This window comes from Lontra canadensis, unplaced genomic scaffold (assembly GCF_010015895.1).
Source record: "Lontra canadensis isolate GAN:19392208 unplaced genomic scaffold, GSC_riverotter_1.0 scaffold4, whole genome shotgun sequence".
NCBI lineage: Eukaryota > Metazoa > Chordata > Mammalia > Carnivora > Mustelidae > Lontra > Lontra canadensis.
The window spans coordinates 18153946-18180120 of record NW_022630998.1 but is presented as its reverse complement, the minus strand read 5'-3'; the positions used below and the strand labels follow the sequence as shown (position 1 = coordinate 18180120).

At 38.5% G+C, this 26175-nt stretch overlaps 1 protein-coding gene across 3 annotated transcripts in view; it reads left to right on the top strand.

The window, feature by feature from the left end:
• The first annotated feature begins 382 nt into the window (after window positions 1-382).
• LNPEP (leucyl and cystinyl aminopeptidase) overlaps window positions 383-26175 on the top strand; it is a 97415-nt gene continuing 71622 nt past the window's right edge. The window contains exon 1 of one of the 3 annotated variants that reach the window (XM_032845937.1): window positions 383-712. In XM_032845937.1, the coding sequence (XP_032701828.1) occupies window positions 694-712 (19 nt within the window). In that variant the 5' untranslated portion in view covers window positions 383-693. Of the gene's footprint in view, window positions 713-1459; window positions 1589-25760; window positions 25767-26175 lie in introns of those variants that run through there. The other 2 variants (XM_032845955.1, XM_032845946.1) reach the window with 2 other exon arrangements.

The following is a 26175-nucleotide window of genomic DNA, read 5'->3' as shown; positions in this document are numbered from 1 at the left end:
GAGCCAGTCTCCGCAGGGAAACCGAAGCTTCGAATTCCGGAAAGCGATCTTCGCCCGCCGGCGGCAGCTGTACCTCCAGATCGCGGCCTCAGTGGCACCTCTCGGCGAAGCCTCTCTTCACCAAGCTGTCCGCACTAGCTATCCACTCACTCTCCCATCACATCACCCTAATTTAATGCTCAGCGGGACATTTCTTTCAGTCTTGTGTGCTTTCTGTGTTTATTGTCTGTCTCTGGAATGTCCACTACAGGGGGCAGTGATCGATGTTTTGGGGCGCGGTACGCCTAGGACCCGGCCGGGCCGGGATGCAGTAGACCATCTTCTTTGCTGAACGATTGAACACTTTCCCCTTGTATTGAAGAACCTGAGCGGCTGGTCTTCCTGGAGGGGCGTGGCTTTTTCAGGCCCCGCCCAGGAGGCTGCTCCCATCTCTAACCCGCTCCTCCCCTTCCTCTCCGAAGAGTTGGCCTCGGGCCGTGTGGTGTTTTTCCCTTTGGCCTCCCTAGCTCTTGCTGCAGCTGTTGCAAAAACCCGGAGCAGCGGAACCTCAGAGCGGCGGAGCGGCGCCGTCTCTCGCGGCACCTCCCCGACAGCCCTTGGCGGCCGCGCTGGGCATGCTCAGTCGACAGGGCCGCTTCAGTTCTTGGAGTAGGAAGCTTGGGCGCTTCGGCTGTAAGGAGCCGCGGGGGGAAAATGGATCCCTTTACTAACGGTGAGTAGGCAGCCAGAGGCGTCGGGTTTGGGACTCTTTTGGGGTGCAGAGGGACGTTGGCCGTCGAGACACGCGGAGTCGGACTGCAGCCGCCCCCACCGTGGGTTTCCCACGAGGGTTTGGGGGCGGTGGAAACGGACTGGGGGAGGCAGCTGAAGGCTGGGGCGGGGGTGGTCAGAGGCCGGCGCGGGACCGGGGGCTGGCGTGAAGGTCAGTGCCACCATCTGCCGAGGGTCTGGGGGCATCGGGTGCCTCCAGACTCCAAGCTGCGCTGCGTGGCCAGGTGGGTGAACACCAAAGTTTGGGCTGCTTTGCGCAGAGGAGGGGAAAGTTGGCCTTCTGGGTTTGCCCCTGGAGAAGGTGGTGTCTGCCGCGGCTCTTTTGGCAGGAAGGGTTAAGCCTTGGCCACTGCCAAACCAAACTTCTCTTGTGCGCAGGGAGCTGTCCCCCCTGTCCTTCCGCGCGAGTTGCCTGCGTGACTTTTCCTAATAGGGCGGGGGGGGGGTGCTTGGCAGGTTAATTTAGTGGAAGGAAGGGAAACTTGCAGAAAGGCTTGCTTGGTCCTGCTCTGCGAGGAGGTGCCCGCCCGCACTGTCACCCTCCTGTCTGTTGGTGAGGCACTCTGCAGGTCGTTCAAGCTTCCTTTCACGGGCTCCCGATAATACCAGTTTTTTCAGTCGAAGACTCATTGAATATCAGGGGTCCGTCCGTCATGGTGATATCACAATGTGACTTGAGGCGAGAGTCAAAGCAGGAGCCTGCAGGACGCCCTGCAAAACAGCCACAGCTCTTCACTGAATGGACAGAATAAATCCCACCCTAGTTAAAACCGATGGCTTTTGTTTGGACCAGAAGTGCCAGAGTCACAACGTAGGGGTGAGATGTCTTACCATTTTGTGGCCTTGAGTATACGGATTCCCTTTTTGGGACAGAAAGTAGGAGGAATGCCAGTAAGGGAGAATTCACTTTATAATTAGAGGATTCACTCTGTCGTTGACCTGTGTTTTCTTGTGGGAGGTTGGTGACTTCAGGTAGACAGTTTGTTGCATGAGTAGAAGCCAACCTCTGCTCTGGTTTAGGTGGGCCACTTGCCCCTCAAGAGATAGAGACATATATATATATGTCTCCACTATAACCCAAACCCTAGCCAGACTTTGTTGTATGCTGTTTCATTCATGGGACTGCAAATTACTCTTTATATCCTCCCTGCCCCTAATTCAGAATGCTTTATTCTACTGCCATCTTCCTGTCTGTACTGACTAATTAGGCTTAATGATAGTAACTTGAATTCTGAATTTTCTTTCTCATTCAGGTTCTATTTGTAATTTCTAAGGCTCTAAGAATAGTTGGGTAAAGTTACTAAGAGAATTAAGGAATACAGAGCTGAAGGTAAACTTAGAGACCTTCTAGTATTTTAAGGGTAAAATATGTTTAATACAAATCGCTAAATCATTTCAAATGAATATTCCAAGGTTTTTGCTTTGTCCTAGGTGGAATACTTGGAGCTTCTATGTTTGTAGGATTTTAAATGTGAACTTTCACTTAAAAAAAATTCCCCGCAAGGCTGAGTCACCGATTTGGTCAAGACTAGTGCTAGCTGATTTTGTGGCCCTGTGCCTACAGAATTAAAGTACATTCGCAAATCCTCCAACTGGGGTCTTTTCTCCCCTTTTAAAATATGTTCCTCTAGATGTTAATAGTTGCAGATTGTTACATTTGAGAAGGCAATGGAAAAGTCCCAGAGAGGTGAACAAAGAGGGAGGAATGCTTCAACATCGATGTAGGAAGTTGAATTTTTAATCCTTTTCCTATCTGTCTTCCAGATTTTCAGAATCTGCTGGAAACAGTTTGACAGTGCATCAGTTTAGTTAATGTGTTAATCACTTGTTGAGGGCTTATCTTAAGTGTCCTTTAACAAGGAAATAGAAACCATAACATCTAAAGCCAACCAAAAATTAGCTTCTAGCAACTTTGAGATGCTTTTCAGGTTTAAGGTAGACTGTTTTTTATTTCAGAACTTTTGAAGGATAGCTGTAGAATTTTTCTAGTGTCTTTAAACAGGACTTGCTTAAGTAGGTTTATCTTTTTACTTAATCCTATTTAGTACAAACGATATGTACAGCTAATTCTTCCCTAGGTCTGGGTGTTTTGGTGCAGAGTATTTAATTATCCCTAGAATTTATAATGACAGGATTTATCAAGCTTGATATTGACTTTTGTTGCACATTCACCTTCTTCTAATAAAATATTCACCACTTACACTTTCTCATATAGCCTTGCTTATAGAGAGAGGTGTGAAAGCTTAGCAAAACCATTTCAGCAATTCAGAACCACTTGTCTTTCAATTAAAACATTGTCAACGGTTTCACCCTCTGACCCAGAAATTTATAAAAGAGGCAGATATAGTTTCTCTTTTGTTGTTTTTAACTTTCAGTACTCATCTATTCCAGTAGGGCTTTCTGTGCTTTCCCTGTTTTCCATCAAAACTTGCTGCTCATATGTCTCATTTGTCTTGGGCCCTGCTCTCTGCCTGCTGATACTGGGTTCTTTTGATGAATATCCTATGTTAACCTGTCCAGGTAACATACTGCTACAACCTATTAAAATGCTTCTCTCCAGAAAGGGTTTATAAGAAGGGACCTTAGTGCCAGCAATTCCCATTTGGCTCAGGAGATATTTTTGATCTTGCCCTTGGGAGGGGACTGCTGACTATTACACTGCAGACTATATCCAGTCTGGCTTTGGATTCTTGGTGATTTTTTTTATGGGGAGAAAGATGTACTGGACTAGTACTCAAGATTGGTTTGGCAGTAACTATTATGTCCTATTAGGCAATTAGAGGTGAAATTCTTAGGAAGTAGTGGTTTTTATATTACTAAAAAAACAAAAAAAATTGATGGCAACTCTCTATAGATATTTTGATAGATGTACTAGATTGGGGCAAGTAGTTATTTGATGATTTTATTTCTCTTTATTTCTTCTCCTTTACATGCAAGATTATGGTATTTGAGAATAATTTAAATTCATGTTAAGGACTGTAAATGCCAAGGCTCAGTGTTAGGATCTGATCAAGGAGTTCTGAGGTTAGGGCTAGAAATGTGCGACTTCATTTTGAGGATACTAGAAGTATTCACCAGAAGGGAGCTTTTGAGAACTTTATTAGGTCAGCAAATTCAGGATTTGGAAGCATACTTATATGGAGAAGAACTTTTTTTTTCCTGATATATATTCATCATTTTTTTCTTATGAACAAAATTCCCAGGAATCACTTTGGTAGTACCACCTGGTATATAATCAAACAAGGGGGATTTACCTGTCTTGCAAACTATCTTTGTTTTGCTTTCGGATTGGCATCCAATTGGAAGTATTACCCAGCTTCCAAAATGGGAGGTCTGGAGAACAATTTCGATATTCATGGGTTGTAAGGCAGTATCAAATTGTGATTTCATCTTTTGATCTTACAAATAACAGTTGTCCTATAGCTGTGCGTTTCTTTAAAAAAAAATAGCATGATCAGTCAAAAATATGAGCTTACCACATTTTGTGTGTGTGTGTGTGTATATATATATATTTCTTTTCTATGATAAATGGCCACATTGAAAGAAAATCCTTAAAATGGAAGATCATTGTTCTTTGTAATGAATGGAATATAAGTAAAAATATGTTTTTATCCTTCTGTCTTGATTTTTCTATTTCAATTAAGTGAAATATGACTTAGATCAAGTGTTAACATCTTTTAATATTATAAGGTTGAGGATATAATTAGAAACTATTCAGTTTTTAAGGAAAGCAGTCGGGGGAAAGTCCTTTGCTTTGCATAACAATTTCCAAAAAAGTGTGTCTTGAGACAAACAGCATATTTTAGGAATGATTAAAACCAGTGATTTTTTAAAAAGATTTATTTATTTGACAGAGGGAGAGAGACAGAGAGCACAAGCAAGAGGAGCAGCAGGCAGAGGGAGAACCAGGTTCCCTACTCAGCAGGGAGCCTGACGCAGAACTGGGTCCCAGAACTCTGGGGTCTGAGTGCAGTCGCTTAACCAACTGAGCCACTCAGGCATGACTAAAATCAGTGATTATAACTTATCTATAGAGGATCCTTGAGAGCTGAAAAATACATAACCAGAAAGATTGGTTATAAGGAAATTATCATACAGAAATAAGCCAGGGGTGATTTCCTCTTCAGTAATTCATGTGAACACTGTCTTTTGAATGCCCACTTACAAGTAGATTTTCTGCTGGACACACTTGCAGGAAACCCACAAACCTGTCAGCAGATAATGCTGACCTCAATAAGAGAAATGAAATGGAAAAATCTAGTTTTGCTTTCATGCTAATATAAAACTAGGAAATACAGAAGAAACAAGAAAGCAATAAAACTTTAAGATAGTTTTCTAATTATGAAATAAATGTACCAAATTGTCTTTATAACCTGTTCCTGTAACATATGTCATCAGTAAGTTCACATTTGTGATGATTCAGTGTAATACTCCTGTTAGGAACCAACAGCATTCTGAACCTTCTCTATGGAAGTATTAGGAAATTGCAATATGGAGGAATTCAGCCAGGGTTACTTCTGAAGTTATGATGGAGCTGGATTAGGCCCATGGTTCTTGGCAGTTGAGGTTAGGACGGTGTCACTGTGTTCTGTCAGTTACCTCATGTCTTGAAAACTGTGGGAGGTTAGAACTAGAGCTAATAATACTAGTAGATCTTTCCATAATATTATTGGAGCAACCAGAGAAAGTCTTTTTTTTTTTTTTTAATTTGAACCCCTAGATATGTACATTTTCTGAGTGTTCACAAGAAACCAGGGGGGCACCTGGGTGGCTCAGTGGGTTAAGCCTCTGCCTTCAACTCTGGTCATGATCTCAGGGTCCTGGGATAGAGCCCCGAATCAGGCTCTCTGTTTAGCAGGGAGCCTGCTTCCCCCGCCCCCCCTCCGCCTGCCTCTGCCTACTTGTGATCTCTTTCTGTCAAATAAATAAATAAAATCTTTAAAAGAAACCAGGATTGGGCATGAAGGGAAATTTTGGAGCCTTTGTGGTGGTTCAGCAACTTGCGTATCTAGTGGACTTTGTAAAGACAGCTGCTCATTGCCCTGGTCTTTCTATTCAGCAAATATGACAGAAACAAAATAGTTTTTGTTCCTTAGTTTATGGAAGGATGGTAAGGATTTCCTTGTAACCTGATTCATTGTAATCCATTTGTGATTGTCCTGGGAGCACCTGTAGGACTTTGAATCCAAAGATCTTGAGGAAAAACAGAACACAACAACAAAAAAACCCCCAAAGATCTTTAGGGAAAACTGGGACTTAAGAGTTAGTGATGAAGATGAAAGAAATGTAGAGATTAAAGGTAAAGCAGGAGGCTGATAGCAGAGATTTCCAAAATGGTCATATCTTGAGCCTTACACATGTTTGGTGGGAAATGAGTTTACTTTGGGGATCAGGACACTGACATATGAGGTCGAATGATGGAGGGATTGGGTTTGGAAGGGGCAAACAGGTGGGACTGATTAGAGAAAAGCAATTGAGGGTTGAGGGGATGAGTGAGTTAAAACTGGCGTTTGGAAGCCCTGGCAGGAGATAGAAAACATTTGCCACAAGTTAAATCATACAGTGTACTTTTTTCTCTGAAAGTAAAAAAATCCATTGTCTCTTTTAAGTTAGGACCGTTCACTTTCCTGGGGGTATCCGGCTGGCTCAGTTGGTACAAGCATGCAACTCTTGATTTCAGGATTGTGAGTTCAAGCCCCACATTGGGCATGGAGACTACTTAAAAAAAAAAAAAAGGTCTGTTCACTTTCCTGAATGTTTTAGATTTCAAGAAAAACGTTTCTAAGAGGAATGTAGAGCCATTGACTTTGTAGGAGCATCGTGATCGCAGTTACTATTTTTTAGTGCCTGGTTTTGCTTCCCTTTTCTACTAATGCTTATGATTGAACAGTGAACCAATTAGTTTTTAAAAATTTCAGCCTTAGCATCTAAACTAGGAAGAAACCAGTTCACTTACCAAATAAAGAAAGTTCAGGCTTCCAAAGGAGTTTCAAAAAACAATGGTGAAAGAAGCAAGTTCAATAGTAAAAGACCCTTTGAAGTTCTTTTCCTTTCGTGTGTATTGCTTAATGAGGGTCTCCTGAGCATTCCTTTCACAAATTTCAAGAATGCAGCCACCAACATAAAACTTAAGCTAATTGTTTGGCTTTTTTGTAAATTGAGGGATTGGATGGTCCAGAGTTTTCTCTAGATCCCTGGTGCTGTCCATGGAAGCCAAGCCAGTGATCTGGGATGAAGGGAGGTAAAGGCTTCCTAATGATCTATGGGGAGAAGTTCAAAGCTGGGCTAACAGGAGAATAGGAAGTGCAGTGAGAGAATGGGTACGTTTGTGGATTGGGTGTGCTCCTTTCCTTCCTGGCCCTTGACCAGGGCTGCGTGGTAGTGTTTCTTAGACCAGCTGCCTCTGGTCTCATTCACTGGGCAAGGAGATTTTGGGCCATGGTATTTCTCACAGCTGACACTGTTATTTCATAAAATTTAAAAAAGTTGTTAGAACAGTCATCATCTCAGCAGCATTACACCATTCCTAGGTTCTTTTTTTTTTTTTTTTAAGATTTTATTTATTTACTTGTTAGAGAGAGAGAGAGAGCATGAGCACAGGCAGACAGAGTGGCAGGCAGAGGCAGAGGGAGAAGCAGGCTCCCCGCCGAGCAAGGAGCCCGATGTGGGACTCGATCCCAGGACGCTGGGATCATGACCTGAGCCGAAGGCAGCTGCTTAACCAACTGAGCCACCCAGGCGTCCCTCCTAGGTTCTTTTTAGAGGAAAAATGCATAGTGATTAGTGGGAGTAATTGAGGACACCTAAATGTTTTAAAGATTTTTCTTTAACTTGTTATTGGTAGTACGATTTGAAGACAGAAGTAGTGTAATCCTTGTCTAGTTTCTTCTCATTCCATAATTGTCAAAATGTCCTCAATGGTTAAGTAAAGGAGGCTGCTATGGACCATGGAGCTTGGTGGAAGGAACTAGTATGTTCAAGATTTATCAAAATAATATACATGAATTTAGGCTGATTCCACTTTATACTTGTTAGCACTATTTTCTCTGGCCTTTAAATTAAATGCTAAGTACATAAGCCCTTTGGGCCACTGACATTATCCTTTTAGTATCTAGACTGGGTGGCTAGTTTAAAAAAACAACTCAGTGAGTGTAGAGTATTTGAGTCTTAGTGGGACTAAGGGATGCTTTGCTCTTTAGAATAGGGGCCTTGCGTCCATCTCTATCAGTACAGGCTACTGAGAGGCTTGGTAAGTTGTTATTCGGGAGAAGTACACAGAAGAATAATCGAGTGTCGAAGGAGGGTCCAGCCTGATTTGGGGATTAGATAATAGTGTTTTGAATTCGGTAGAAATAAGCAAATGTTCACTAAAATGTGGCTGACTTTGCTTCAGTGCAGTTCATTGCAGTTGGGCACATAGCTCTATTCTAATTAATTGTCAATTTAGGAAACACTGAGATAAAGACTTGAAGAATTCATGCATAGAAGCTTTTCTTGGCAGATAATGAGATGATAATGACTATTAGTAGACAAAAGTGGTTATAACCCCAGATTTTTGGGTAATCATCATATATTTTTAAATGAGTTAATGATAGTCAAAGTGACCCTCAGCAAGTTGTAAATTGATGTCAATGTTTTTGCTATGAAGATTCAAGATTATCATCTCCCTTGCCTTTTATCAGTCTGGTGAGTCAGATGGAAAAGTGTTTCAAAATTATCAGCAAAATAGTCTTTTCAAATCCATCTGACATCAGCTCTAGCAAATTTATTCACCAGTTGAGGTCTTTTCTAACCCATAAGCTTTCTGCATACATTGAAGCATACATTGAAGAGATCTCATACATTTTCTTTGTGGATCTCCATCAGTCACTGATGGAGATCCACAAAGTGCATTCTCTTTAAATCACTCACAGATCTTTTTTTAGGCCTAAATCCGTTTTTCATTTCAAATAAAGGATTATGATAGGTTAACATTCTTTTGAAACTACAAATAATTGATGGAATTAAAAATAAACTTTTAACTTTTGCTCTTCAGAAAGTATTTGCAGTTATGTAGATTTGCATGAGAGATTAATGAGCTCATGTATTTAGGCATCATTAACAGTTTCAGTTATTTGTACAGCTAAGTCTTTCTCAGAGGTCCCCTGAGGATTGTCAAGGGCTGGGGGGCCTGTGTTATAAGGAAATGAAAAAACAAAACAAAACAAAACAACCAAATCTGATAAAGATTATACATTTGATTGGAGTACAAGTTGATATAAATATAAACATTATAGTAAATGATTTAGCTTAGAAAAGGAAAATGAAATTGAAAATTAAGCTCAATAATTTTATTTTTACCTGAAGGATAAATTAGTTAACTTTTAAGGGCATGAGATGGCATATCTTTATGTAAATTCTGTTCATTAGGACAGTATTCTGCACTGTTTGTATTCTTTAGTCCATGGGATATCATGTTGCATTTGTTAATTGATGTGTCTTAGGTGTCCTCTAGCCAGAATTTTAACTAGAGTATTTCCTCTGTGGAATCGACAATGTTTTTGAATGGTGGTAGAATTAAATGATTTTTGTTAGGACTTTGTATTTTATTGTAAATTTTATATTTTCTCTTGGTTCTTTATTAATTTCATTCTAACTAACAACCAGAGAAAATAAATACAAGAATATATATATATATATATATACACACAGAATTTATTGTTCAAAACATTTTTTAGAAGATGAATGCTTTGGACTTAAGTCTGTTTTATTAAAACCAGGTAATATTGGGATTCAAATATACTTAAATTATTTTCTTTTTTGTTGTTATTTTATTGTGAATATCTTTTTACATCTTGCTAATAGTTTTTCTTTGTCTCTTATTTTCATCAAGACTAAAAATATTGGAAACCAAATATAGTGTTGCATGTCTCCTTGCTCCATTCTTCTTTTGGGTAGTCAGCAGTTGGGGGTCAGAGAAGCAGCACAGAGGGAATATATTAATACAAATCCTTCTTGCATACCATTTTACACTGCGTCAATTAGCAAGTATTTTTTAAATTTGTTTTTGACAGACCTCAATTATCTCTTTTTAAAAAGAATAGCTTTTAAAAAATATACTCCTCTTAAATAAATGCATTAAAATGTACCTTCACTCTGTGCTGACTTGTTCCAGGCTTTGTTCTTAAAGCTGGTGTACAAGTAAGAATATGCAGTATGAGCTCTGCATTTGGAAAACTTACTTCCAGCAGGATAAATTTAAAACAAATGTATATGAACACACAGATTGGTACACTGTCTTTGAAAATGGTCAGGCTTGGAGGAGTACAGGTCCAGTCCCACTGCTTTCCTTAAATATATTTGGTTTTATACTTTTATTTACTTATTTTTTTCATTTTAGAGATCTACCCATGAATCTACCTCCTTTTGTAAGACTACTGCATAGTGTAGTGTAATGGTGAAGAGTAATTCAATCGGCCAGCATTCAAATCCTGGCTCCTCACTCACTAGCTCTGTGACTCTTATTTAAAGATATTACCAAGATGTTTTAATAAGTTATGTTAAAAAACTAAAATGTGCAAAGAAACTCAAAACCTTTTCTGGTAACAATTGAGATCTAGGAGACGTGGTGGTTTGGGCATATTCCTGCCATAATGAGATTTTGAAAATTGGGAAACAAATGATATTTCATTTACTAAAGGCTCGAGGCCAGTATAGAAGGGTTCTTTTTATTTCAATCTTTTTATTAACAATTATGTATTTGTAACACTTCCAGGGAAGTGTTGCCTAAGAGTAGAACTATTCATTTCTACATTCAACTTAATTCTGGCTTACATGTGTTTTTCTGGTTCTGTCCAGCAAATGTAATATGCTACACTTTGCTGTTTATACAGGTAGATTTTGTTTCAGTGCTAAATCAGGTATTAAATATATTTGTCTCTTAAATGAGGTTGAAATAGTTCGGAATTTAAGACCAAAAGAGGCAGTGTTAACATGAAGGTATGGAATAAAGGTACTTCTTTAACTGGTAACATTGCCTGTATTTCATAGGCATCAGGAATGCAGACAAACATGTCTATAATGTAATGTGTTTCAATTCATGCCTGTTTTGTGTTCTCACAGAAGCTTAATAAGAAACTAGTTTTACTAGTGAATTTCAATTTCTGTTGTACAGTGACACCCTTATTTTATTACTATTTTGGCTAAATGAAGGTTACTTGGCAGCACCTTTTTGGCTCTGAGAATCTATTATTCATTTCGGTAATTTACCTCCCTACCTCCACCCTGCCAGAAGTCTCTGGGTCTGTTATTTGTTTGTTTTTTTTCTCACAGAGATAATATTCTGAACTTCCCAATCATATAAGGTAGTGATTTTGACTAAAGAGCAAGGCCAGGGAGGTTAGAAATAATCCTTTAAGTATTTGGTGGCTATATGGGTGTATTGCATGGGAACAGAGTAGAGGCATTGCTCTCCTTGAGTCATAGTTGTTCTTGGGAAACCTCAGCATGAAGAAGATAGTGTTTTCCCACAGGAATAAGTTACTGGAGTTCACATTTCTGCCCAAGAATGTCCAGAGAGGCATAAATGGTATGTTATGAAAGCAGAGGTACCACTTGTTTAGGACTCCATTTTCTGAATGGTGAAAACCACATTTCCAGTTCTGTATGTATGTACATGCTTCTTCAGCCAGGAACCATCAATTACATCTGACAGAAAAAACACAGTTGTCTTATATTTGGTTCTTACTAGAGTTGGCACCCAAAATAGTACCCATATGTCAGATGTTCTTTAAATGTTACCTGAGACTAATACTACTTTAAGCAACTCCAAAACAAACTTTTAAGTAACAATTGTGTTTTTGTTTTTACTCCTTTAATTTTGTGTTTTTTTTTTTCCCAAGTAAAGTTGAATGTGAATGCTCTTTTCCTTTTTCTATATATTTCTCTCTAGCAAATAGAGTAATTCCAAATCTCTTTTCCTGAATATTCTTATCAGTATTCATTCAGCTTTCCTTTTCACTGAAATGCCTTTTGGGTACTTGCTGTGTTTCAGACCCTGTGCTTTGTGCAGGGAAGATAGTGCTAAATGAGAAATGGTCTTAGTGTTTGAGGGGAAGGAAGATGAAGGTTAGCGGGAGGGAATCTCTTACTCTGAAGCATTTTCAGAATCATAATTAAAGAATAACCCAATAGTTTCCTCTTCTTTCATCTTGTGTTCTTATTCCATCGCTAGAGAGCTGCTTTGCATTTGAGACCAGAGTAATGCAGTTAAATCAATTTCTCTTCCTGCCCTGCTGCGGGCCTTCTGGCTGACCTGTTCTTGGGGTACTTTGTCTTTCATTAGAGAGCCACAGAAACAGATACCAAGCCTATTAGAAGGGACTTTCAAAAAGGAATTTCCTACTATCCCAGAATTGGTAAAAAGGCATGAATTGGTCTGCATAAGAATTCAAGTGGCCTTGTGGATAATGTAGGGGAAGCTATGCCATTGAAAGGCAGGGTTCTCTGTTAGTTGATAGGACAGCATAACTAATGGTCTGAGTTACTGTAGTGCAGTATGAGCTGAGATATGATAGCATGAATTTCAGACATGACACCAACCAGGAGGAAAAAATGGATGTTTCTGTCCTGATGTTAAAGGAAAAAAGTTAAGTGACATTTTGAGAAGAACAAAACCTTAACTCCTTAGTGGCCAAGTAACAGAAATTATGATATGTAAACAGTGAAGACATATATTCAACATCTCCTTCCCCCTTCAAAGGAACCTGCATTCCCCCTCTCCCTTATTCCGTAGGTCTATGGAGTTATCATATAGAAATAGTATAGGCAGTGTATTAACTCAGCCTGCCATAACAAAAATCTATATGACTGGGTAGCTTAAACCAAAGAAATTTTATTTTCTTACAGTTGTGGTTAGGAGTCCAAGATCAAGGTACCAGCATGGTAGGTTTCTGGTGAGAGCCCCCTCTTGGTTTGCAGATGGCCACCTTTTTGCTGTGTCCTCACAGGGCTTTTCTTCTGTGCGCAGAGCTCAGTGTCTCTTTCTCTTATAAGAACACCAGTCTTAGCAGCTCCACCCTAATGACCTCATTTAACCTTAGTTATCTCTTTAAAAGCCTTGTCTCCAAGTATAGTCACATTAGGGGTTAACACCTCAATGTGTGAATTTTGGGGGGAATAGGGAGCCGTCCTTTTCCATAGTTTATCTTAAGGTAAAGAAGCTTGTGTTTTTCTGTAGGAACAAATTATTGAAGTCTACATTCCTACTGCCTGAGGATGCTAAAAGGAGCATAAACAGTTCAGTTCTTTTTTTCTGGACCTAGGACTCCAAAATGATTCAGAACCCCTTGTCCTTTCCTGGCCTGCTATAAAGTTATACAGACCGGCTATATATTTATTTTTCTTACCTAATATATTTACTCTATATGCTTTTTCTTTTCTTTTTTTTTTTTTTAAGATTTTATTTATTTATTTGACAGACAGAGATCACAAGTAAGCAGAGAGGCAGGCAGAGAGAGAGGAAGGGAAGCAGACTCCCTGCCGAGCAGAGAGCCCGATGTGGGGCTCAATCCCAGGACCCTGAGATCATGACCCGAGCCGAAGGCAGAGGCTTTAACCCACTGAGCCATCCAGGTGCCCCCCTCTATACGCTTTTCCAAACGATATAATGAAACTGCAATGCTTGAATTATGATATCTGGAGAGCTGGGAATTTTTTTCTTTATTTTTGAAAGCAAGAGTTATACTTCTCAAATCTTTTGGTATCAGGACCCCTTTTGTATACTCTTAGAAATGATTGTGGACCCCTAAGTGATTTTGTTTATATGGGCTGTATCTCTAGATATTGTTGCACGAGAAATTAACACTGAAATTTAAAAAAAATGAAAATTAATAAATTAGGAGATTTCATACAATAAAAAACCTTTTACATGTTAACACAAATGACATTTTTAAATGAAAAATAGCTATCCTCCAAAACAAATTAGTGAGAGCAATTATGTCATTGCAAATCTCTTTAATGTCTGGCTTAATAGAAGACAACTGGGTTTTCAAATTTGCTTCTGTGTTTAGTCTGTTGTATCACGTGTTGCGTAACCTGTGGAAAACTCCACTGTATACTTATGAGAGAATGGGAGTGAAAAGGGCAAATAACATCTCAGTATGAAAACAATTTTTGACCTTGAGGGCCACTAAAAGAGTATCGGGGATTCCCAGGGGTACCCATACTGCACCTTGAAAACTATTACTTTAAACATTAAACCTGCCTTTCATAGGGCCTGGAGAGGAATACCTTCACATGCCTTCTGTAGCAGGTAGAAAGTGGAGCTGATGGAACTGGGCAGCAAGTGTCTTAAGATAGATCTAGGTCATAGGAGAAGGAAATGTTCTAGCCAGGCATATCTGACGAGCCACACCTCAGATGCCTCGGTTATTTGCGGACTCTAAGGTCATTTTATTTCAGTCCTGGATGGTTTTAGGGAGGACACAAATTTTAAAAAAATGATTAAATTATCTCTTAAAAAATTGATTTTTATCTATTTTCTGTTTATACCTGCAGGGTTTTTCAACAAGCTACCCCTCTTTCTCAGTACCCCCTCCCTCCAACATACACTTAACATGGATACATTATTTAACTTCTCAGCCCTTGAATGGGGACTTAGACTTATCTTAATTATAATGAATTAAAGGCCTACAAAGGGGGCGCCTGGGTGGCTCAGTGGGTTAAAGCCTCTGCCTTCAGCTCAGTTCATGATCTCAGGGTCCTGGGATCGAGCCCCACATCAGGCTCTCTGTTCAGCCCTGCTTCCTCCTCTCTCTCTGCCTGCCTCTCTGCCTACTTGTGGTCTCTGTCAAATAAATAAATAAAAATCTTAAAAAAAAAATAAAGGCCTACAAAGTCCAATTATTTTTTTCTGCTTGATCTGTGGAGTCCAGAATGAAACAAAACGCTTCGTCCCATACTTGCCCTATCATAAAATGATCTAGACCTTTAAGAGAACTGAAGTCAACCGTCTTTTTTTCCTCTGGCTCTTTGGGGCCATGAATAACTAGGACTGATCTAGTTAAACTGCCTTGCTCCCAAGATAGGGCATGTGGTAAACTGTGATCGCATGTAAACATGGAAACCTTGGCATGCACACATAAGTTCAGATAACTTGAGCTAGAGTTCTAGAAAAATAGGTAATAGACCACCCATGCTAACACATCCATTTTAAGTACTTTGAAATAGTTATTAATATTAAGAGAAAGCCTTTTACTCTCTAGGTGTTTATAATAAGTGTCAGGAATACTTATAAACAGGAGACCTTTTATGCTTCCTTTGTGTGAGTGGACAAAAAGTAATTTTGTAATGAAGTCCTGAAGTCTGGTGGGTGAATTTGTAATTATTGTTCAAATAAACCTCTCAAACTGGCCTTTTTATAATTAAAATCAGAGTACCAAAGTATTGCATATTCCTGATTCTTGGTGTTACATTTTTTCAACTTAAAGCAAAACAAAAAAGCTTTATAGTTTATGCCTCCCTCCATCCTGATTCCTAAGCGGTCACTAACCTACTTTGTGTTACTACAGATTAGTTTATTTTTTACTTTCATAGAATTTTTAAAAGATTTTATTTATTTATTTGACACAAAGAGAGAGTGAGAGAGCATTTGCGCGTGTGTGCAAGCAGGGGGAGTAGCAGAGAGAGAGGGAGGCAAATTCTTAACTGACTGAGCTACTCGGGTGCCCTTACTTTTATAGAATTTTATATAAATAGAAATATAGATTTTGTATAGATGGAATCATGTACTATCTTTTTTGTCCTGTTTTTTTCACTCAGTATAATTTATTTTGAAACTCATCCATGTATTAGTATGGTTCTTTTTTCTTTTTAAATTGCTGTATAGTATTCTATTTTGTTGATATATTATCATTTGTTTGTCCATTCACCTCTTACTGGATGTTTGTTTGAGTTATTGTAAAGCCACTGGAAAACTCAAATACAAGTCTTTGTGTAGACAATTTGTTTTTGTTTCTCTTATTTAAGTATCTAGGAGATGATTGGTAGGGTCATCTGGTAGCTATATGTTTTAACTTTTTAAGAAACTGCCAACCATTTTCCAAACTGGTTTTACCTGGGGCACTTGGATGGCTCAGTTGGTTAAGCGTCTGCCTTCTGCTCAGGTCATATCTCAGAGTCCTGGGATTAAGCCCCACGTGGGCCTCCTTGCTTAGTGGGGAGCCTGCTTCTCCCTCTTCCTCTGCTGCACGCCCCCCTTTGTACTCTCTTGTACTCTCTCTGTCAAGTAAACAAATGAAATCTTTTTTTTTTTTAAGATTTTATTTATTTATTTGACAGATGGAGATCACAAGTAGGCAGAGAGGCAGGCAGAGAGAGACTGAGAAGCAGGCTCCCCGCTGAGCAGAGAGCCCCACGCAGGACTTGATCCCAGGACTCTGGGATCATGACTTGAGCCGAAGACAGAGGCTTTCACCCACTGAGCCACCCAGGTGCCCAACAAATAAAATCTTTAAAGAACCCCCCAAAACTGGTTTTACCATTTCACATTTCCGTCAGTGTATATGAGAGTGCTTATTCTCTACATCCTTGCCAAAACATGGTATGATTATTTTTTTTAAATTTTAGCCAGTCTAGTGTGTGCATAGTGGTATCTCAGTGTGGTTTTAATTTCATTTTCCTGATGACTACTGATGTTGAAAATGTTTTCATATATTTTTTTTTTGCATTAGTTCATCTTTTTTTTTTTGTGAAATGGCTGTTCAAATCTTTTTGCCTAGTTAATTGAGTTACAAGGGCTGCTTATGTATTTTGGGTATATGTTTACACAAAGGTATTAAACAAGTTACACAAATGTATAATATATATAACACATGTATTATATGTATTATACATACATATATAATAATATTTCCATATATATAAAAACAATAATGATGTTACTCTTTCATTTTTTGACTTCTATAGTTTTCTGTTAAGAAAGCTATGGTGGGATGGCTGGCTGGCTCAGTCCATAGAACATGTGATTCTTGATCTCTGGGTCATGAGTTTGAGCCATGGGGGTGTAGAATTTACTTTAAAACAAAAGCAAAAACAAAACAAAAAAACTTCGTAATTTGAACTGGTATTACCTTATTTGTAATATATCACTTTTTTTTTTTCCTAGCTGGTTTCAAGTTTTTCTTTACTTTTGGTTGTTAGCAGTTTGTTTATTTGGGTCTTGGTTTGGTTGTCTTTGGATTTTTTTTTTCTTTTCCATTAAATTTCTTGAATTTATTTTTCAGTGTTCCAAGTTATATTATTTGTTTCAGGGGTATACGTCTGGGATTCATCAGTCTTACACAATTCACCGCACTCACCATAGCACATACCCTCCTCTGTGTCCATTACCCAGCCACCCCTTCCCTCTCACTCCCCTCCCCTCCAGCAACACTCAGTTTGTTTCCTGAGATTAAGAGTCCCTTATGGTTTGTCTCCCTCTCTGGTTTCACCTTGTTTCATTTTCCCCTCCCTTTCCCTATGATCCTCTGTCTTGTTTCTCAGATTCCTTAAATCAGTGAGATCCTATGGTAATTGTCTTTCTCTGATTGACTTATTTCACTTAGTATAATACCCTCTAGTTCCATCCATGTCATTGCAAATGGCAAGATTTCATTTTTTGATGGCTACATAGTATTCCATTACACACACACACACACACACACACACACACACATATGTATACCACATCTTCTTTATCTATTCATCTGTTGATGGACATATAGGCTCTTTCCATAGTTTGGCTATTGTGGGCATTGCTGCTATAAACATTCGGGTGCACGTGCCCCCTTTGGATCACTACATTTATATCTTTAGGGTAAATACCCAGTAATGTGATTGCTGGGTCATAGAGTAGCTCTATTTTCAACTTTTTGAGGAAACTCCATACTGTTTTCCAGAGTGGCTGCACCAGCTTGCATTCCAACCAACAGTGTAGGAGGGTTCCCCTTTCTCCGCATCCTTGCCAACACCTGTTGTTTCCTGACTGGTTAATTTTGGCCATTCTGACTGGTGTGAGGTGGTATCTCACTGTGGTTTTGATTTGTATTTCCCTGATGCTGAGTGATGTGGAGCGCTTTTTGATGTGTCTGTTGGCCATTTGGATGTTGTCTTTGCAGAAATGTCGTTCATGTCTTCTGCCCATTTCTTGATTGGGTTATTTGTTCTTTGAGTGTTGAGTTTGATAAGTTCTTTATAGATTTTAGATACTAGCCCTGTATCTGATATGTTATTTGCAAATATCTTCTCCCATTCTGTGTGTTGTCTTTTGGTTTTGATGACTGTTTCCTTCGCTGTACAACAGCTTTTTATCTTGGTGAAGTCCCAATAGTTCTTTTTTCTGGCCATTGTTTCTTGATAATTTTTCTGTCTCAGTGGTTTTTTTTTTTTTTCCCATATCATTCTGGAACTCCCAATTACATATATGTTAATCCTTTTGCTACTTTCTTACAGGTCCTTGTGGTACTGTTCATTTTTTCTTTCTCAATCTTTCTTTTCCCTGGGTTCTTCAAATAGAATAATTTGTTTAAAAGAAATACTTATTGTCTGATATGTAAATCATAATCAAAATTGGCCTTTAGTTGAGCTTGTAAACCCCCTGAAAAATAGCTGGAGTAATGAACTGCAGTGAAACTTGGTTCGGTGAAGAAATCTAGAGTGAAACTTGAAAAAACCCCACACAATATGATTTGCTGTAAACTTTTAAGTTGCTAACTGAAATGTATTTTTAAGCAAATTGGCCAGTTTGGTGCTTGGGGTATGGAGGTGTCATTTTCTGTATCAGTAGTCTATCAGTTACGGTAGTGAGTTCTGTGTCCCAACAAAGAGCCGTGCAGTTATTTTTTTCTCAATGATGACTATGTTGAGACCAGTCTTTGTAAGAAGATGGGAATGTAATAAAATGTGTTAGAAATACTGCATTAAAAACAAATTTTAGAATTTGGTAAAGTGTCATCTCTTAGCCAGAAAACTATATTGATGATTATGCAGAGTCTGTCATCCCAAGTATTATGTTTTCCAATACCAGGATTCAAATAGTGCTACAGGGGAGAAGGAGACAGGAAATAGATTTTCTGAAAAAATCAGCTATAGTATAACATGTGAAATTTCCCTAAAAAATATAACTTTTTCAATCGTATCTTGTCTCTGTTTTGTCTGAGATCAGGATGGAATCATGTTGCTCGGTCTTGAGCTATCAGCCTGTCTGTTAATTTTAATATGTTCATTTTTTCTTCTTCCAGTTTGGACTTAAAGTCTTGAGAATTCATTTTATTATGAAATGTAAAAGCTCATTTAAAAAAAAAATATCCGAGTTCTTTGCTCTTTTCGAAGGAAAAAGAATAGAATAAAGTAATAACTGTAGCATCTTTTAGACTTGCTACTTAGGTTGATGAGCACTTGTACAATGTTCCAAAGATCTATTATCTGGAAGGGACTCATTTAAAAAACAAAAAAGAAAAAAAAAAAAACCTAGCTTCTCTACTATGGCAGAAGAAGAAATGACTTCTCTGAGGTTGCTTAACCATTTCCTGTAAGTCTGAGAAAGTGGTTGTTTTCAAAATCATTGAGCTGAATTTGGGTAGAACTAAACTTAGCTGAGCAGTTCTGTGGTTTAAATTCGTTCATTGTTTCACTTCCAACTTTCTTGTAGAAAACTTAAAATTTAAAAATTTTTTAAAAGTTTTGATTTCATTCAGTTTTACTAGCCAGCTGAGTAACTTTGAACAATAATTAATTATCCATAAAATATAATAGGTTTAGAGGGTCTCATAAAAACTTTTAGTTCTCGGAGTGCCTGGGTGGCTCACTGGGTTAAGCCTCTGCCTTTGGCTTAGTTCATGATCCCAGGGTCCTGGTATCAAGCCCCGTATTGGGCTCTCTGCTCAGTGGGGAGCCTGCTTCCTCCTCTCTCTCTGCCTGCCTCTGCCTACTTATGATCTCTCTCTCTGTGTCAAATAAATAAATAAAATCTTAAAAAAAAAAAAAAAAGAAACCTTTTAGTTCTCTACAGTAGCAAAAAAGTAAAGTTTCAGTAAAATGGGTATTATATTTGGATAATTTCATAATCCTAATGAGTGGGAGAACGTTCAATTTACAGACCATGATGAAGTCATAACAGGGAATATAATTGGGCAAAATCAAATAGCACTTTTTGAATACTTACTAAACGTCTGGGTGAGAAAGTTGTGTAAACCGTAGTGTCAATGTCTGACACACAGTAGTAGTGTCATCAATCTCTGTCACCATCCTGACCCTCTCTGTAGCCTTTCAGCCTGACATAGAGGCAGCTCTGTGACCACCCTGGATCCAGAGACTGCAAAGACATGGGACTTTTCTCTGGCACATTGGACCTGGTTTGACATTCCCTGGGCTATTTCAAGTCATGGCACATGGCCTAGAAGGATTTAGCTACTACAGTCAGAAAAATGTGGGTTTGAAATTTGGCCATGCCATTTACCAGCAAGTTACTTAACCTCTCTGATTCTGGCTTCTTTATCTATAAAATGTTGTGAGGATTAAATTAAATGAAATGACATATGTAAAATGCTGACTAATAATACTGAAAGCTAGTAATTATTTAACACTTTACTATGTGCTAGGCTCTGTTCTAAATGCTTTACACATATCTCATTTAATTCTCACAACTCAGTGAGATAGGTACCGTTACCTCATTTTACAAATGAGCAAACTGAATTTGGAAAGATGAAATAACTTGCTCAGGGTTATACAGTGACAGTGACAGAACACTCTAGTTTCAGAGACATTCTTAACTACCCTGCTTAGCCCCCAGCTCACTGTTAGCACATGCTAAAGCCCTTAGTGAATGTTGGTTTTTATCATCATCATTGTTGGTGGTGGCATTAAGATAGTGGTTGTGATAATGAACTTGGTCTTACTTTTTTCATTGTCTGGTGTGGTCCTATACTAAGAGCCAAGGCAGAGCACCCTCACATCTATCGATGAGGGGGAGTAAGAAACTATGAAGTCATATACTTCAAGACCCTAGGGCTTTGGAGGAAAAGCCCACAGTTGCACACAGTTTTTGTATAAAGAATGCTGTGTGTTCTGAATACCAGGTGTTCTACTCTAATGGGTCAGAGTAGAAGTCTGACCATGAGGCCCTGCTTATGTTCCCATTGTCAAGATGCCATAGAGTCATAGAACTTATATGTACGGTGTAATCTCAATTTTTTCTTAGGGGATAGATTAGACTGTAAGAATTATACACTACAATATTAAAAGTTTATTCTGTGAGTGGTGGATAAATCATTCATCTATTGGTGCGTAACAAATGACAAAACTTAATGGCTTAAAATAATAACCATTTTATTTGCTCACAATTTTGTATTTAACAGTTTGTACTGGGCTCAGATGGATGTTTCTTCCACTGGTCTTGCCTGAGGTCACTTGTAGCAGCCATCATTTAGCAGCTTAATTTGGAGCTGGAAGATTTAAAATAACTTAACTAGCATATCTGGCAGTTGGTGCTGCCTGTTGTCTTTCCAACGTAGATCCTCATCCATAGGGAGGCTAGCTCAAATTTATGCTCATGGGGGTTGCAGGTCAGTAGAAGAGAATTAATGAAAGTGACAAGGGCTCCTAAAGCTAGGATTGGAAATTTTGCAGTGTCACTTCTACGTTCCATTGATGGCAGCAAGGTTTAAAACCATTAGATTCAAGGGGTGGAGATAGAGACTCCACTTCTTCTTTTTTTTTTTTTTTTAAGATTTTATTTATTTATTTATTTATTTGACAGAGAGATCACAAGTAGAAAGAGAGGCAGGCAGAGAGAGAGAGAGAAGAGGAAGCAGGCTCCCTGTGGAGCAGACAGCCCGATGCGGGGCTCGATCCCAGGACCCTGAGACCTGAGCTGAAGGCAGAGAGGCCTTAACCCACTGAGCCACCCAGGTGCCCCAGATTCCACTTCTTAATAAGAGGGCCAGTGGGATGTTAGTTGCAAGTACTGTCCTGGTATCCAGATTACTTGATTTCACGGTCCAGGACCATTTCTAAAACACCCCAACAGTGTTGGTAATTTTTCATCAGTTCATTAACTTTAGATCTTGAGAAATTAAAGTATGATCTGTTTGAGGATGTTTTCCTTTATTTATACATATAAAAAGTGGAAAATATAGATAATAAAAACACCCAGCATACCCAGAAATAACCTCCCAGAAATAACTAGTATTAACATTTTTATTTACAGTGTATCCAACTGGATGAATATTTATTTAAAATTTTGTAACCTGCCTCTTAATACTATATTTTTAATTCCTTTCCATGTTTAAAATAGAAATAAATTGATGTAAATAATTTTTATGCCTGCTAGTACTTTATTAGCTATGAATATACCTATCCCCTATCGTTCTGTACTTAGGTTGTTTCCTTTTTTCTTGCTGTGTAAACAAGACTGCTGTAAACATTCTTACGCATACATCTTTCAGTTATTCATGGGATGCATTTCTGTTGTAGAGTAACTTGGTCAAAGAATATATTTTAAGTTTTGACATATATTGATGAGAAATTATTTTTTTTTATTAACATATAATGTATTTTTTTCCCCAGGCGTACAGGTCTGTGAATCGCCAGGTTTACGCACTTCACAGCACTCACCATAGCACATACCCTCCCCAATGTCCATAACCCCCCCCCCCCCCGCAACCCTCAGTTTGTTTTGTGAGATTAAGAGTTGATGAGAAATTGTTTTAAACATTCTGTGGTTTAAACACACCAGTATGTGTAACTGCAGAGCAAAGTTCTTAAGTGTTACAGTAAAATTATTCTTTAGACATTCACAAGTAGGTGTATATATAATGATTTGTGTTTGGAAGAACTTGTATTTGCGCTCTTGGGATGAACTATTAGGGTGAACCTTAGATCTAGATCACTTTTCCTTTAATATGATCTCAAATATAATGAATATCTTTAAAAACCTAGTTAAGAATGGAAACTGTAAAGAAAATTGCATTTCTCTAATATTTCAAGTCAAAATGTGTAAACTTCATTATTAATGTTGTCTTATTGACTAAAGCTTTTATTTTGCATGTGGGTCCACTAAGAAGAGTTCTTCACATTTCTTCTGTGCTACCCATGATACATCTGTAACTTCCAGGTCTTTATTTTTTATTCAAGTGGTTTGAGAACTTAGATCCTTTGAAGCCCAGGGGCAAAAATTCTTCTGTAGGGTCCTCCTTCCTCAATCTTTTTGTTTTACTTGCTAGGACTTAATTTGGCAGCCGTTCTATTTGGGGGGACTCACTTTTGTGGGGTTTTTCGGCTGCATGTTCAGTTTTCAGAACTGAACAGAAACGATTTTCTTTCTTTTTTTCATTTAATACAATAATTAATACATAACTGCAGTTATAATTTTAGCTAGCATATATTGATTGGAGAACAACTAATCCTTGGCAAGAATACAGCTGCTCTTGTGGGGACATAGTGCTTGGACCTTCTACGGAGTAGCCCTTCTGGCACTCAGTGGGTACCTGGCATCAGAAAATGTCTTTGGAGGGCAATGGAGAACGTTGGTTAATTTGGAGGTGTAACTGGACATAAGTTAAGAGGACACCTACTTTGTTGAGGTAAAAATTTTTCTTTCATTAAAGGAAATTTCTCTCATTTTTTTTTATTCTTGTCTTACAATTAAGGTTTGTATTAAACTACAGATATTTATGTATCCCTCTCCTTGATCCTTTACATTCAGTTCTTTATCTGAAGCATTTCAGGCTTATTTAGGTGCTGTGGCCCTTGTTCGTGTTTGGTACTCTTTGGTCATTAGCTTTCTCTAATAGAATGAATGCCTCCTTTTCATCTTAAATGTTCTTGATATTTAAAATAATGTGCTTCATAGCTGCAACATAAAGCTAGCCAGTTCATCTTATTTGCTTCTTCCCTTCTGAACTAAAATGTTGGCTTTTGCTTATAGGACACAAAACTGCACAGAAAAAAACACCTGCGATGTGGTGTAGAATTTGAAGATGGTGAAAAATGTATTGACTGAGTGTTTTAGTTTGGTAAAGTGAAATTGATGGCTATGTAATGCTGCCCTTTAGGTTGTTTTAATCAGAAAGTGTGAGCATTATGTAAATTTAAATTTCCTTCTTATAAATTGTAGCTGTCATTAGTTACCTGAGTTTTATTGTGTAAATGCAATCATAGTAAATGAGCATGGCCTTAAGATACACTTGATCCCTGGAGATATTTTGGGAAGGGTTGTAGTATCTTTACAATCAAGGCAGCCATTTAGCAAATATCTCAGCAGTCAGAGGACTTAAAATATAAAACCCGTGTATTAAAATCTCTGTGAAACAGATAGAATTATCTCAAGTTATCCTGTTCCATACTGGCTGAAATCCTCTATGGACCTTGCTGATGCTGATCTTAAAAGACATCAGGAGGCCAGAATTATTGTTTATATTATCCTTTGGTATTTGTGGCACAGAAGACAAAATGGGGTTTCTGGACTTGACTTATTTTATGAATTTATTTACTGATGTTTGCTGTGGGTGACATAGAAGCATCACCTTTTATAGTAAAAGGTATGAGGCAGGAGATTGTACTGGTGAATCTTAAAGAGTAATGCTAGTGTGCTTGACTGAAAAGTAGAAGATGTGTTTATTTGCTTATGATTTTGAAGCTCCTACCATAATTATTTAATATATGAGCAGTAAACTATTAATGTAGCACCTCACAGTTTGCAGAGTGTCGTGACCCATTTATCTGATTTGACCCCTGTGATCATCTAAGCAGATGGGGCAGCCATTATCTCCCTTTTACCTGTAAGAAAACTGAGACCCCAACAGCATACTTAAGTGGCGGAGCCAGAACCAGAAGCCACCAGTTCCTCAGCACTAAACTCTGTGCCTCCTAAACCATAATCAATTTAAATTATATACCGGCTTTGAGGAAAGAGGAGGAAATGTAATAAGAAGTCCAAAGAATCAGTGTCCGGAAGAAATGAAACACAGTGTGACTCAAAGCCCCACAGCAGGTGTTAGAAGGGCCGTCTTACCTCGTGGCTGGCATGTTAATTCTATCTTATTCCAAGCTTCAGTAGACCTGGGTTTAGTCCTTGGAGAATCTATGAATGGACATGGAGGTAATTCTCACTAATTAATATTTACTTGTAATGTGTTGGCTGTTGCTACTTTCGTTTCAGCATTTATTACAGCTATTTTCCCTGCAGGGCGCCAGGGATACCAAGATGAATGAGAGAAGAGCCCCTCCCTGGAGGAATTGTTTAAATGTGAAGCAAAATCTATAATTACAGTTCACCTATGCAGAACTTCCCTTCTTTGTGGGTTAAACCAGGCCTTGGAATTTTTTAAAACCTTCTCGCCTTCAAACTGTAATTCTGTAATAAGCAAAAAGTTTCAGAATTAAAATGTAGAAAAATTCTAGAAAAATAAATGGAGCTGGTGTTTTGGAACTTCGTATTTCATCCTAAATGTGAAAGACTGTATAAGTATGTTGTGTGCACAACTATCATTTTTCAGTTTTGAGAGGCTGCCAGGGGTTTGTAGTGTGGAAAGAGTGAGGTGAGTCATGATTTGGGAATGATTGTTTTGCTCTCCCTGTAGGCCCTATAGAACATTGGCAGGGCAGCCAGAGTAATTAACACTGCACAGTCTAATTATAAACACAACTCTGTGGACAGTGGTGACCTAAGAAGAAAGCCTGTACTGGATAAATAATCACGCTGGCAGGATTCCTTGCAAATGATGACTAGATAATGTCAAGTTTACATAAAGCAAGTTGCTTTTCCCTACATCATCTCATGAGTTACAACAGGGGACAAAGGTATTATCTGTGAAAGTCTCACTCACTTATTTTTTTAAGGGCCCGTTTAAGCATTTCTTTATTGCAGTCCTTCTAACCTTTTCATCCTGAGAGAACAGTTGACATCTTAATTTTTATGGTGTGCTATTTTAAGGAGAGTAGGGTAATGGGTCACAGTAGGACATTTGTTCCCTTTAATAGTTGAATTGATTTTAAAAAGGTGAAAGAAACTAGGGATTTGAAAAGACTACATTGGACTAATGTAATAAAGAGGGAGAAAAGAGAGTCTTTTGGGCTGAGGAGAGTGAAGAGGGTGGGCTAAGGGTAAACTGTGAAGTGGCCGCAACAGCCATGCATGCTTGAGAGAAACTGAGACGTATATTACACATATATGGTCTCACATACTGGTCAGAGGCAGCGCAGGCACTCTGCTGTGGTTGTATGTGTCTAAGGATTTGTTGACGCATGAGGAATGGTCTAGTTAGTTTAAATATAGGTTTGGTCATTGACACCCTGAGATTTAGAACAAAGATGTTTGTTGGCTGTGGAGTTTGGTTTCACAAAACTGTAACCTGAACTACTGCAGGATGGTTTTATTTCTGTAGAATG